General features: G+C 41.5%; 1 protein-coding gene across 1 annotated transcript; it reads left to right on the top strand.

The window, feature by feature from the left end:
- Positions 1–61: 61 nt before the first annotated feature.
- On the top strand, positions 62–13,610 carry LOC144512934 (transmembrane protein 237A-like). The gene is made up of 14 exons (XM_078243919.1): positions 62–253; positions 431–466; positions 3,458–3,489; positions 3,931–3,944; positions 4,039–4,110; positions 5,275–5,403; positions 6,163–6,256; positions 6,659–6,816; positions 7,782–7,914; positions 9,857–10,048; positions 10,803–10,876; positions 11,620–11,707; positions 12,435–12,556; positions 13,375–13,610. The coding sequence occupies exons 1-14, from the start codon at positions 233–235 to the stop codon at positions 13,437–13,439; spliced, it is 1,230 nt and encodes a 409-aa protein (XP_078100045.1). The 5' UTR covers positions 62–232; the 3' UTR covers positions 13,440–13,610.
- Positions 13,611–14,395: the final 785 nt, after the last annotated feature.

Consider the following 14,395-nt stretch of genomic DNA (forward strand, 5'->3'; position numbering starts at 1 on the left):
GTTTTGCTTGCCTTTTGTGGGAGCTTTTATTTTGAAGAGTCAGGAAGTCTTGTGTGCTACGCGTAAATGCATCCGGTGCAACCGCTCTCCACTTGCAGAGCATAAACAAAGAAATAATCATAACAAAGTAGCAGTTTATTCACGTGTAAACGGCTGTAGCCGTTAACATTTACTTGTCAACTAAAGATGGGATGTGCATTTAAAGGCACATTTCAAGCAGAAATTGCCTAGTATGGATACGGAAGGCTCAAAGGTAACGGACTTGTTTTCACAAATAACGGAAACTGCTAGCGTTAAAGTGGCAGCCTTTACAGTAGCGTTAGCTAACGTTTAAGCGCTAGCATGAAGTCCTATTTTGACGACAATTGTAGCTAGCTAGTATTCCTAACTAGTACTTGTAAATATGACTATTTATGTTTTATCATTTTAGAAAATGCGACCCAGGGAGCTCCCGCCTCTTCCACAGGTTAGTCCTATAACTCCACTATTGTCTTTTTTTTCTTCATTATTTGCAAATTCTCACAAACATCATGTGACCCAAACAACAGCTCGGCATCATACTTTAAAAAAATACAAGGCAGTCATTTTCCTGTCAATGAACATTGCAATCTTACATTATGATGACATAACATAAGTACATTTAAGAATTAAAGGTACACAACGTCACAGTGTCACAACCCCCAGGATTTGTAAGTATAGCCATTCCCCTTGATATCATTTAATCTAATCTAAAGAAAACATAATGACATATGGTGATACCTCATAATAGCCGTGTTAGAACTGATACAAACACCAATCCACTACTATTACCACTGCCAGGTACTAGTACTGAGCATTTGAGCAACTAAATGACAATATAGCTTCACTCCAGATGTAGTGTAGAAAAGAAGTGACCAGTATTGTGTGATTGGTTATCAGGTTGCCAGTGTTTCCCTTTCCCTCCAATATTATTATAAAAATAATTAAGACACCTGGACTCAAAAAAGTCATATTTGGCAAGACCGAGACAAGTCCAAATACCAGCGAGTCCGAGTCCAAGACTCGAGTACTACAGCCCTGCTATATAATCACATGTACACAGTTACTGGGACTATGTAATACCCTGCTTATAGCTAAAAGCCCAAGCGACTCAGTTTATAATTATAGGAAACTGAGAAAAAGCACGGAAAATAAACTAAAACCGATTGTTTTGCGGTTGATTAAACGACTCATTTCAGCACAATTAGGGATTCAGATTTTGTACTGTTGGTCAGACAAAACAAGCTGTTTTATTTTGAATTTTTTGGATATTTTAAAAGCTTGGCCATTAATCGGTTAATTGAGAAGAGGTTTGTCTAAAAATTAAGTAGAAAACAAATGTTTGTCGGAGCCTTTAAAACACTCAGTGAAGTCCATGAAAACACATTATACGCATAACATAAGCTGATGAAGCCTGGCAGGTGTCCGAAAAACTCACAATCATAAACATAACTCTATATCAATATCCTCTGGGATATCTGACTGAAACCATATGTCACCAGAAGAAATACAAGACGGTTTAGACGTCCTTCCTCAAGAAAATGTGACGTTTTTCACCAAAAAAAAGCAATTCCCCCACACATTTTGTGTCTCTTCGTGGGATTTTGCGTCTGTTCGTAGTTGTGTCGTGTCTATTTTTTTTTGGTCATTTTTGTTTCCTTCGGGGTTGTTTTGGGTCTCTGAGGTCATTCGGCGTCTCTTGGTAGTCGGTGTGTGTCCCTTTGTGGTAGTTCTGCTTCTTTTTTACATCATTTTGGACCGTTATTATCACAATATCTGTGTCTAAAAACTTTGATAAAAACTAGGTGCTGCCCAAAACGGCTCGGGGTAAACCCTGCACTGTAGGTGTTTCTATCACCCAAGCATCGTCAGAAAAGTGAAACCAGATTCCAAAGACGGACACACTTCTCTCTGGACGTTTCACTCAGTCACACACACACACACACACACACACACACACACACACACACACACACACACACACACACACACAGGGAGTTGGAGAAAGGTTTGAGTCGTCTGACCTGTGCCCTGAGTAATCCCCAGTCCTGGCGCATGTAATAGGGATTTAGCAGGGGGGATTTTAACAGTGTCAGCCAGGTTGTTACATAGCTGCTTTCCACTCTGACACCGATTCCTGCGTGGCATGGCCAGAAAGACGACGGTAAGGTCTTTTTTTTTTTATCTCGGCTTGTCTTATCTAACTGTATGCTTTCTACCTGAGACTTTTCTGAATAGCTCCCACAGTGTTTGCATCTGGACCTCCTTGTGTCACAGGAGAGGTCATTTTGTTAATGTGTTTACGCTGCGTTTGATGGGACGTTCTCAATCCAATTGAACGAACTGCTGAGTGTCAGGTTTGTTATGCTTGGAGAGGTAGAATAGATCAAGTACGAGGACAGTTACCATTATAGAAATCTACTCAAGTAAGTAGCTCATTTAAAATGTACTCGGAGCAAAAGTTACTTTTTAACATCGGGGGGAGATATACTTTTTGAGTCTGTTGACGGATACAAAACAACGTTAGAGAGCTTTTTTGATTTACTTTTTTTTTTTTTTAACCCCCCAAACTATGTAGCATAGTACAATACTTCAAACAAAACGTACTTAAGTAAAAGTGAAGTTACAGATTTGAAAAACAACTTGAAAAAGTAAAAGTACACGACGACGACAAAGAAACGACTCGATTACAGTAACGCGAGTAACCGTTAGAATAATTAGATTATCAGAGCATAGACAGGACCGCTGAAGTTAGGTTACAGTACTCACAGCGTGAGTACAGAAGTGACCTAACGAAAACGCTCTCTACAGCTGCGTTTTATAATACCAAGTGGAATGTGATACATTCAAAGTTTTGAATTCAACTTGCTGAAAGCCTGTTAATTCACAGACGTAGGAATCACATTTTCTTTTAATTGATGTTATCCGGAAAATGGAATATATACAAACTTTGAGGAAGACTTAGGGTCCGTGTATTTGGCGGGGGGGTTTCGACGTCCTTCCTCAAGAAAATGTGACGTCTTTTGGTCATTTTTGTTTCCTACGGGGTTGTTTTGGGTCTCTGTGGTCATTTGGCGTCTCTTGGTAGTCGGTGTGTGTCCCTTTGTGGTAGTTTTGCAGCTTTTTTCACATCATTTTGGACCGTTATCATCATATCTGTGCCTAAAAACATTGATAATAAATAACTGACACTCAAAAAGCTAAAGAAGTCCAACTGCAATCATTAGATCTGAGAAAAGGGTTTTATTTACGTTCATGGTTTAGGTGCTGCCTTTGTAACAGGCGTGATCTCGCGTTGTGTTATTCAACTTGTTAAATCACACAAGTAGGAATCACAAAAAAATGACTTTTCTTTTAATTGATGTTATTTCGAAAATGGAATATATACCAACACAAAGGACCAAACTTGACCCGTGCTTCTCGTTTTTGTCTCCTTAAGCGTGGACAGCGATCACTTCCCACAATGCCAAGGTAGGTAAGGTGTTTATCTACAGTGATATATATATATATATATATATATACATAAATAAAATAAATAAAACTTGGATAATATGTCTAAAATAATAGAAATATCTCAACAGCTTTTTGTTTTTACCCCCATTTTTCATGAGCTGAACTCAAAGATCTAAGACTTTTTCTATGTTCACAAAAGGCCTATTTCTCTCAAATATTGTTCACAAACCTGTCTAAATCTGTGTTAGAGAGCACTTCTCCTCTGCCGAGAAAATCCATCCACCTCACAGGTGTGGCATATCAAGACGCTGATTAGACAGCGTGATTGTTGCACAGGTGTCCCTTAGACTGGCCACAATAAAAGGCCACCATTATTGTCTTTATCTACGGTATTTACGCTGTAAAAGTCAAACCAAAACCTCTTCTCTCTTTTTGTCGGAACGTGTGGAAAACGTGAAGTCTAGACCCAGATGGTGAGTCTGGATTTGCAACATATGGAACGATATGTGATGGATACGTCATATATGTTTTCTTCATTTGATCGATTTGTTTATGACTCGTGTACAGGAGAAGTACCCGCGCCAAAACATAAGAAGAAGAGGTCAAGAAAGGAGACGAATGGAGTCGATGAAATTGACGGTATGTAACACATTGAAAACATTTCTGCTTCTGTGCAGCATCTAAAGTGGCTGTGTTGCAGGGATTCGTTTGTCGTACCTTGAAGGGTCATTTTGGGGGTTTTCAGCCTGGACACTATAGTCTATGTTTTTGTGTCTAAGTGACTGATAGGAACAACAATCTTTGTCGAGTGACATTGGTCCAGTATTTAGCAAGATCGCTGGAACCGGCAGCTGCCAACCGAGCTGCAATGTAACCCTACAGGCCTACGGGGCAAACGTGCATCGTCAATTTAGTCCACTAAAAGTGCTTGATTTGCCGCTGACACGCTCAGATTAATATTCTAAGTGTCTGTCAACATTATGGAGTGGATCCCTACAGAGCTAGACCTTTAAACTCTTTTTCTGTTTAACCAGAAACGGCTCTGAGGTCGCTAGCGCTAAACCCACCAGACTCCATTTAAAAAATCAATACTTTTAGCGTGTATAGAGCCAACATATTTTCACATGTAAATCGGTAAACTGTGTGTTTATTTCAACCAAAACTAGAGTTGTGATGGTTGGAAAAGTGGAAAGACGACCCAAAATGGCTTTTCATAGTTTTATTTTGTTTCTGTCGACTTTGAATGAAGTGTATTTTACAATGCTAAAATGAATATTTATTTACATGGAGTCTGGTGGGTTTAGCAAACGCTATTCCTCGGATGTTATTATGTTTAACAAAAGCATCTTACTCTTTAACAGAAAGGTCGACCTCCTTAGAAATCCTTACCATTATGTTGTCAAAATACAAAACAAGCACTTTTGTGGACGTAAATTGAAGATGCACAATTGTCCTATTAACTTACATTGTAGCTTGTTTCTCTGACTGCCGACTGCAGCGATCTCGCTTAATACTGGACCAACGTCAAAGATTGTTGTTCCCATCAGTCACTTAGACACAAACACATAGGAAAAAAGGGTTTGAAAATAACCAAAGTTACTCTTTTCATTTACATGGATTTAAAGGGCTAGTTCACGTCAACATGAATATTCACAAGGTATCGTTCTTTAATTCGGCTAATACTTCCATTTGGAAAGAAAAAAAAACCCTTCAGTCTCCTAATTTAAAAAGCCAAGAAAATACATTTTAATGGAGCTTTTTTAACGTAAAAAGCCGAATGTTTCTTCATTCCTTCCTGTTTAGATCATGGGATGGAAATGGGAGGCCTGGGCAGCCGGAGGGAGTGTGAGTTTGGAGAGCAACTTTCCCCCGAACCCACGACGGATGCTCCGCCTCAGAGGAGGAGGAGGAAAAAGAAAACGGCCCCTATAGGTAAAGACTGAGAACACATGATGGCCTATAAACGCTGCCTTTCTGCTTTTTATTTCTCCTAACCTTTTATGATACGACTTTATTGTCTGTCCACACTGAGATTCATTCTGCGCTCCCGCCCCAAAAAGGAGAAAAAAATGAAAAACACACACATAGCTAGACAACTATTACATTTAGCAAGCAATAAAAGAGTTCTTAAGCCTGTTGTGTCTAAACGAAGGGACTCTAAATCGCCTGTTTGAAGGCAAAAGATGAAAACGCGTGCGTTTATAGAAATAGGACCTACGCGTATTTGTCACGCGACACGCAAGCGTGTTGGAAGCATTTCCAGGCAAAATAGAACACGAAAAGATGTTTATATGTCATTTTGACACAAATGCATATTAATAAATGACATGTTGATGTTTGAAAGTCTCTGGGTTTTGACATAAATGCATGTCATTTTTATTGAAAATATTGCACCTGTCAATACAGAAGGAACTATTCTGTAGCCTGGTTTGCCGTCAATACTGCCGACGTTGTCTTTGCTGTAATCAGATCAGTATAAATTTATGTTTAACATTTCACTTTATCAATGGGAAACATCCATGTGTACAGACGAGGCTAACAGCAGCAGCAGCAGCGCCGCATCAAGACACCTTTCTGGTGTGCAAAGACATAGAAAACGCCACGCAGCCGCCACGCAACTGACACGCAACAGAAACCACCACGCAGCCAGTGTGCAGGAGGCCTTACAGATGTGTCCATCTCTGGTTTCAGAACTTGGCGATGACCGAGCCGACCTGGTGAACGGAGATGCAGCCGATCACACCACCGATGGAGAAGAACTGGTCAAAAGAACCAAAAAGAAAAAGTAAAAAAAATTAATAAATGATGTGCTAATGTCAGCAGATTTGATAAAAAAAAGTCCGAAAACAATGGTTCCGTCATATGTACTATCCTGTTAGTCATGCTGTAATGTTATGCATAAACACCTGAGACTTTTGAGTTATATATCTTATTTTATTTATATATATTGCATGAGTCTGGCTGCAAATATTTTGGTAAAACGATACCAAACCAAAGGAAATATGACAAAATGCATTGAGCGAAGTTTGCTATTTGCATCGTGAGAAACACGGAATTATAAAAACAAAAAAAGAGCAAAGTCAAACAATTGGAGTTGATTAGAGAGAAAATGTTTGAAAAGAAATGACAGCAAGATATATCGTACGTGCTGCATTTTCCTCTATAACCTTAATTCTTCTTATCCCAGGAAGCCTAAAGTCGCTGACTCGCAGCTTCCCGATGAGTTGGACATAGAAGAGGACGACATTATCACCGACACCCCTCCTCCTATTTTCCAGCATTCCCTGTTCTCGGCCCCGCAGGGTCAGAGCCAGCCGGTGGGGAAAGTCTTCGTAGAGAGGAACAGTGAGTAACCGAGGAAGAAGGCGTGGTTGAGTCCAGAGCTGTAACAATTCCCAAATGTTGCTTTGCAAGTTAATTGTCTCAGAAATGATTGCGATTTAACAATATAATTGTCTCTTCCAGTCAAATGTGTTAGTTTTTTAAAGAAATTGAAATTTTGAATGAATCCCAGGATACATCTAGGGCTGCAACTAACGATTATTTTCATAGTCGATTGATCTGTTGATTATCTTCTCGATTAATCAATTAGTTGTTTGGTCTATAAAATGTCAGAAAATGTTGAACAATGTGGATCAGAGTTTCCCAAATGCCCAAGATGACGTCCTCAAATGTCTTGTTTTGTCCACTAACTCAAAGATATTCAGTTTACTGTCCCAGAGGAGAGAAGACACTAGAACATATTCACATTTAACAAGCTGGAATCAAAGAATTTTTACTTTTGTCTTAAAAAAATTACTCAAACCGGCTAATGGATTATCAAAATAGTTGCCAATTAATCTAGAAGTTGACAACTAATCGATTAATCGATTAATCTTTGCAGCTCTAGATACATCTTTTGGTTATATATCTGTCATGTGACCCAGATAATGTAATAACACAAACACACAGCCTAGGAAGTCAACAAGGCCTCTTTATTATCATAAAACATGTTTTTCTAACTGTTGCGTTCATTTCTGTTGCTATGAATGTGTTTAGGGTCAAGTTCCAACAACTATTTAAATAATAATAAAAATATATAGTCAGATCAATAATCACTTATATAATTACAATTTGGCACATCTAAACAACATCATGGATTACCAGTCATGCGCCTTAGCACCTTAGCTACTGTTAGCGGTTAATTGCGGTTAAACAAAGAAACAATGGGGAAAGAAGTTTGACAATTTGACAATAATGTAATAATTGTTGCAGGCTTAGTTGAGTCTGTTAAATCGCTGATTTGGTCATTGTGGCGTGTTCCCGTGTAGAGCGTTTCCAGGCTGCCGAGCGCTCCGACTGGAGGAAGACCGGCGACCATATGGATCACCTGACTGACTTCCAGCCCACCGCGGCGCCCTGGACCACCAGAGACGTGTCTATGAATGTGCACAAAGGCTTCAGGTGACAGACAAGTGTTTTTTTTTTTTTTTTACTAGGGATGTCCAGGATCGGATCGGGAAGTATCGGATCGGCAGTCGCCCCGATTCCTTTAACTCCGATCGTTAATGTCATTAGATTCCTCAACAATCTAAGAAGAAGTTGATTTAGTGTTTGGATTTTACAAAAATGCTAGCTGCACTATGTTAACTGTATTGAGCTAACAAACTTACTTTGTTTACTTAGTTATTTCTGTAAACAAAAACCGGTGTGCAGCTCCATTGTCTATGCAAATACATACAAATAAAGGATCGGATCAGGACTCGGTATCGGCAGATATTCCATATTTTAAAAACCGGATCGGTGATCGGGGGCCAAAAAAGCTGATCCCTATCTTTTACAGTGCAAATAGTTATGAGCGTGTAGTACCCGCGGGGTCTTGAAAATGTCTTAAAAAGTCTAAAATTTCCACAACGACAAAATCTAAAGCGCTGCGGGAGCATTAGAGGTAGCGTTACATGGACATAGGGAAATTAAGACCGCGGTGTTGTAGTTCTTTCCGTCGCTAGTCCAAATCTAATTTGCTGTGTAACGACTACAAATTAGAACAACATGCAACTGATTTTGCGGCCAATCAGCTTTGCGTTATCGGTCTCTTTCGGATTGTACCACAGACATAAAACAGATTTTGTGTGTTTACATCTCATTCATCTCATTTCATTTCATTCCACCCTCATCCACCTTCACTGGCTCCCATTTAAAGTGCTCGTATTATGCATATTATGCTTTTTTTCCCTTTCCTTTATTGTGTTATATATCTTTTTCGTGCACGTTTATAGGTTTACAAAGTGAAAAAGTCCAAAGTCCCCCCCCCAAAGGGACTTACCATCTCCAACAGAAAACACTGTTCACAAACTGCTCCAAACAGCTCTGTTGTAGTCCAGCCTTTACTTCAGAGACAAACGTGGTCACTTTGGAACACACGTTATAATGCTCGCCTAGCTGCTAGCATGGCACGCCCTCATACTCTGCTTCTGACTGGCTAGTAGTCCTTACCTAGGTACTGTCAGGACACGCCCTCATACTCTGCTTCTGACTGGCTAGTAGTCCTTACCTAGGTACTGTCTGGGCACGCCCTTATACTCTGCTTCTGACTGGCTAGTAGTCCTTACCTAGGTACTGTCTGGACACGCCCTTATACTCTGCTTCTGACTGGCTGGTAGTCCTTACCTAGGTACTGTCTGGACACACCCTCATACTCTGCTTCTGACTGGCTAGTAGTCCTTACCTAGGTACTGTCAGGGCACGCCCTCATACTCTGCTTCTGACTGGCTAGTAGTCCTTACCTAGGTACTGTCAGGACACGCCCTCATACTCTGCTTCTGACTGGCTGGTAGTCATACCTAGGTACTGCGCATGTGCGAACAGAAGTGCGATGCCTGACTCTGTAGCTAAAACAGAGAGCTCAACTTCCTCCATCCATACGCCGCGGCCCTCAGACGCTGGCCTGCTCTCCATTGCCCACACCAGACTCTGTACCTTCAGAGACCGAGCCTTTAGTGTTGCAGCCCCACCCCTCTGGAACACCCTCCCTGCACATATCCAAAATGCTACATCCCTGGACATATTTAAAAAAAAAACTCCTGAAACACCGCCTGTTTACTGCAGCCTACAACCTCCTTTAGCTTAGCCACGGTAATTATGTTAAGTGTCCTTGGGTTTCATGACAGGCGCTATATAAAATAAAGTTATTATTTGAAATGGTCTTAAAAAGGTCTTAAAAAGTCCTACATTTGAAATGGTGAAACCTGCAGAACCTGTACATACTTGTACCAGTATGGCCATGTTGGTATTAAATTTCATTCTAAATGTTATTAAAAAAAAAAGTCTTAAATAAAACTTGTGGCGACCTATGGGGTACCTTGCCCTCCCTAAATATCCCTCCTGTGCTTTGTGTGTTGTGCAGGCTGTTCGGTCTGTATTGTCACGGCTTCCTGGCGGGCTACGCCGTGTGGAACGTCGTGGTGGTGTACATGTTAGCTGGGCAGCACCTCACCGCTCTGTCCAACCTGCTGGAGCAGTACCACAGCCTGGCGTACCCGTCCCAGTCCCTGCTCTACATGCTGCTGGCCATCAGCACGGTGGCCGCCTTCGACCGGTAGGTAGGGGCCCCTTCAGACCCGAGAAAAAGCGTCCAGTGAAGCTGCTTAAAGGACAAATCCGGCGCAAAATGAACCTAGGGGTTAGTAACATATGTGCACCGAGTCGACCGTTCTCCGGGATATGTTTTCATGCTAATCGAATGTGACCAGTTTTAGCGCAAACCGCTAATTAGCTTATAACGCTAGTCGTCGGGGCACGGATGAAGTAAATATAAATCGCTATTTCTACACCACTAACAAGGCTCGTAATAGCACCACACTTCCACGGTAGCATAATGAAGGTCCCTACATGTAAACCGAAGCATTGACAACTTTGTAAGTGTACAGATAGTTTATTAAAAATATAGTTTATGAAGACAGTACCGTTCACGTATACAGGCAGGCGGCATCTTGGGAAAGCAGTCTCAACCAGTCGAACGTCGAACGCCGTCCTTGAGCCATGTTACTGGTTACTGGTTGCACAGCGTTCATTATGCTACCGTGGAAGTGTGGCGCCATTTTGAGCCTCGTTAGTGGTGTAGAAATAGCGATTTCTTTTTACTTTACCCGTGCCCCGACGGCTAGCGTTATAAGCTAATTAGCGGTTTGCGATTAAAAACTGGTCACATTCGATTAGCATGAAAACAAAGGCATGTGTTACTAACCCCTAGGTTCATTTTGTGCCGGATTTGTCCTTTTAAGTACAAACTGTATTTGTGTGTACAAGTATGAACAGGATATGCAACTCCTTTTTTTTTTTTGTATTCTCAGAGTGGACCTGGCCAAAGGCTCCTTGGCTCTGCGGGACTTCCTCGCACTGGACCGCGTGGCTCTCGCCTCTTTCTGTGAGTCCACACTATTTAATAACACCAAGGTCACTTCAACACAGGTCTGTTAGCAGGGCTGCACAACATACTGTATTGGTTGCGTCCGAAATCACATACTCTGCACTACATACTCAATATGTATATATGTTGGAGCCACAATAAGTTTATTGGTATTTAATCATTTCCCCGAAAAAACAAACAAGATGAGTTGTATTTATTTTTCTATTTCATTTCTAAATTGTTGGACTTTTAAATCTGGAGAAATACTTACTGGAATATGGCAACCTCCGCTCCTCCTCCGAATTAGGTCACCTTCACAGGTATAATGAGCGGCAGGGTGACCGCTTGGGAAGTTCTTTTGTTTGAGTAAGAGAGGTGGACAGAGAAACAGAGTTTAGTGACCGTAGCGTAGACGTACGGTCACCTGTACCGTAGCGTAGACATAGCGTAGACGTAGCGTAGACGTAGCGTAGACGTACGGTCACTAGACGTAATAAATCTAGCGTTATTTGAACGAAACGCGAGGATCTCCGCGAGTGCTTATTTACTCTACGAGTCACAATCCACCTCAAAAAAAGGCGTCTTAAGGATATAAGATGAGTGAAGCAGTCGCCACAGCAATATATGTATAGAAATAAACAGTAGCGTCGCATATTTTCCTCGTACCGTGCAGCCCTAGTTGTTAGGGTTTAGGGTCTGCTGGCTTTCAATCGACACTCTTTGTTTATATCACCCCCCCCCCTTCTCCCGGTTTCATCCAGTTTATTTCTCAGCGTTGGTCCTCTCTCTGAGCCAGCAGATGACCAGCGATCGCATCAACCTGTACCCAGCCCTCAACGCAACGTTATGGTGAGCTCGCTGGAACTCATTTTCATGTTTCTATCTTACTATGACGCCCGGCTAGGAGGATACACCCAGCGGTGGGAAGTAACTAAAGTACATTTTACTCCAGTGCTGCACTTTGAGTACCAAACGTTGAGGTACTTTCTACTTCTACTCCGCTACATTTCAGAGAGAAATATTGTACTTTTTACTACACTACATTCATCTGTTACAGCTTTAGTTACTAGTTACTTTACACATTAAGATTCCTGCACACAGAACACATGTAGTTTATAAAACCTGATGTTTTATTCTAAAGTAAACTAGCCAACAATACTGTATAAAGGTTTTGATTTTGAGCCTTTTTTGATGCTTTTAGTGCTGCATTTCACAACTTTGAAGTTCTTTCTGACGCTCTTGACCTTTTTTTGGATGCTTGTAACACACTGCTTGTGACACTTTTGTCCCCTTTTTATGATATTTGTAACATTCGTTTTGACACTTTCAACGCTTTTTTCCGTTTCCAGTTTCTAAACTGTGAGGCTTGTTCTGCATTGAGTACTTTTTACTTATAATATTTGAACTACATTGTCCTGATGATACTTACAGACTTTTACTTAAGTAACCTTTTCAACGCAGGACTTTTACTTGTAACAGAGTATTGTTACAGTGTGGTATTAGTGCTTTTACTGAAGCAAAGGATCTGCATACTTCTACCACCACTGCATACATGAGACCCCCTGTTCTCCTCCAGGCCCCCGGGGTTAGAGCACCAGATTCTCCACCCGTGGGTGACCGTCAACCTGGTGGTGGCTCTGCTGGTGGGGCTGGCCTGGGTCTTCATCGCCACGCGGCCCGAAACGGACCACACTGCGGGTGAGAGACAGCTGTCTGTGTTAAATAGGGATGGGACGGGGAATTTCATTCCTATTTAGTCACACACCCAATTGCATCTAAAGTATCGAGTCTTGAAAAATACCCAATTTCAATACCTTGAGCGTGATTTATGCTTCTGCGGAGGCTCCGCCCACAGCCCATTTAAGTGGCCTGAAGTTTATACTTGTGCGTTAGCGTGTGCGTCGATCTCTTTAAGAGAATAACAGGGCCGGCGTGTGTGTGTGTTTTGTGTGTGTGTGTGTGTGTGTGTGTGTGCGTCTGTGTATATCTGTTTGTATGTGTATATCTGTTTGTATGTGTGTCTGTGTGTATCTGTTTGTATGTGTGTGCGTGTGTATGTGCAGGAAAAGTTAACCCTCTCCTTGATTTCATGTTGTTTACGGAGAAGGAGAACCTGGAAATGAGTCGGGGGGATGCAACGCTACCAAGCCACGGCCAAGTGGACCAATCACAGTCTGCGTCGCTGCGACGTGTAGTTACATTTTTTTGAGAGTTGCAGGCCAGGCCATAGCGTAGGGTCCGTGTCTCCACGTACCTACGTTCCTACCTACGGCGTCGTTTTAACACAGAAGCATCATTTTGGCCTTAAGGAGTAAATCTCATCAGCGTCAGTGAGCCAATCAGCACGCAGCATGCTTCTACCAAGATCTAATAACGTTTGTGATTGGCTGTATAAGACACGCAGGAAAAACTACATTACACAGAGATACCCAGCCCTAAGTGTTGAATACTGCAAAAAAAATTCTAAAGCAAGAATAAATGTCTGATGTTATTATCTTGTCCTTCTTCTTCTTCAGAGTATCTGGAAGCCATGGTGATTGAGCCTCCCGAACCAGATGACAAATCTGAAATGACCGCCTGAGAATAAATCATCCGCACACCTGCTCCGACACACTGTACAGCTTTGACACGTGGCACATATTTTTTGCTCGGTATTTTCGACAGTGAACTCTGAATATGTTGTAGATTATTTTTGTATTTTTGGAAATTTGTATGTGCTTGTCACTCTATAAATATGTATCCAACAAATCTAGCAAGGTGTCCTTATTACACACTAAAGGAAATAGATTTTAGTTTCACTAAAGGCTCTGACAACACCAAGACCCAGGCTTGGAGAGGGTTAGTTGGGGTTAGGAGAGGGGGTGGTAGGCTGGGGGTCCTGGAGCATGATAACCCAGGCTTAGAGCCACTTACTGGGGCTTGGAGGTGAGGCCGGGGGCCCTCGAGCTGAAAACCCAGGCTTGGAGCCTGTTAGTTGGGGTTAGGAAGGAGGCTGGGGGCCGTGGAGGTCAATGCCCAGCTATAGAGGCACTAACTGGGGCTTGGGAGGGAGCATGGGGGGCCTGGAGCATGTTAACACAGGCTTGGAGGCACTTACTTGGCAGATTTTCCGACTTTGAGGCTCAGAAATTCCCCCAGAAGCAGAGTAGTTGAGATCTCCAACTATGTAGGGAGGTCCCGGGACATGTCTGCATGGATTAAAAAAAGCAACAAAAACCCCTTAAAAAAAACTAAACTTAAGTCAAAAGGATACAAACATCAGAATAGGGAAAAAAGCACCAACAACTTTGAAAAAATAACTCAAAAAGGCATAAATACTCCGAAAGAAGCAACAAAAACTTAGAGAAAACCCCATCCAGAAAGGGAACAAAAACGTCTAAAAAAAATTGGAAAAAAATAAAATAAAAAAAGCAACAAACAAGTTGAAAAAAACGGCAAAAACGTTGAATGAATTCAGAAAGAAAATATATATATATATATATATATTTGGAAAAAAGCAACAAAAACCTCGAAAAAAAAATCATCCAGAAAGGGAAC

Source organism: Sander vitreus, chromosome 24, assembly GCF_031162955.1.
Source record: "Sander vitreus isolate 19-12246 chromosome 24, sanVit1, whole genome shotgun sequence".
In the NCBI taxonomy this organism is placed as follows: domain Eukaryota; kingdom Metazoa; phylum Chordata; class Actinopteri; order Perciformes; family Percidae; genus Sander; species Sander vitreus.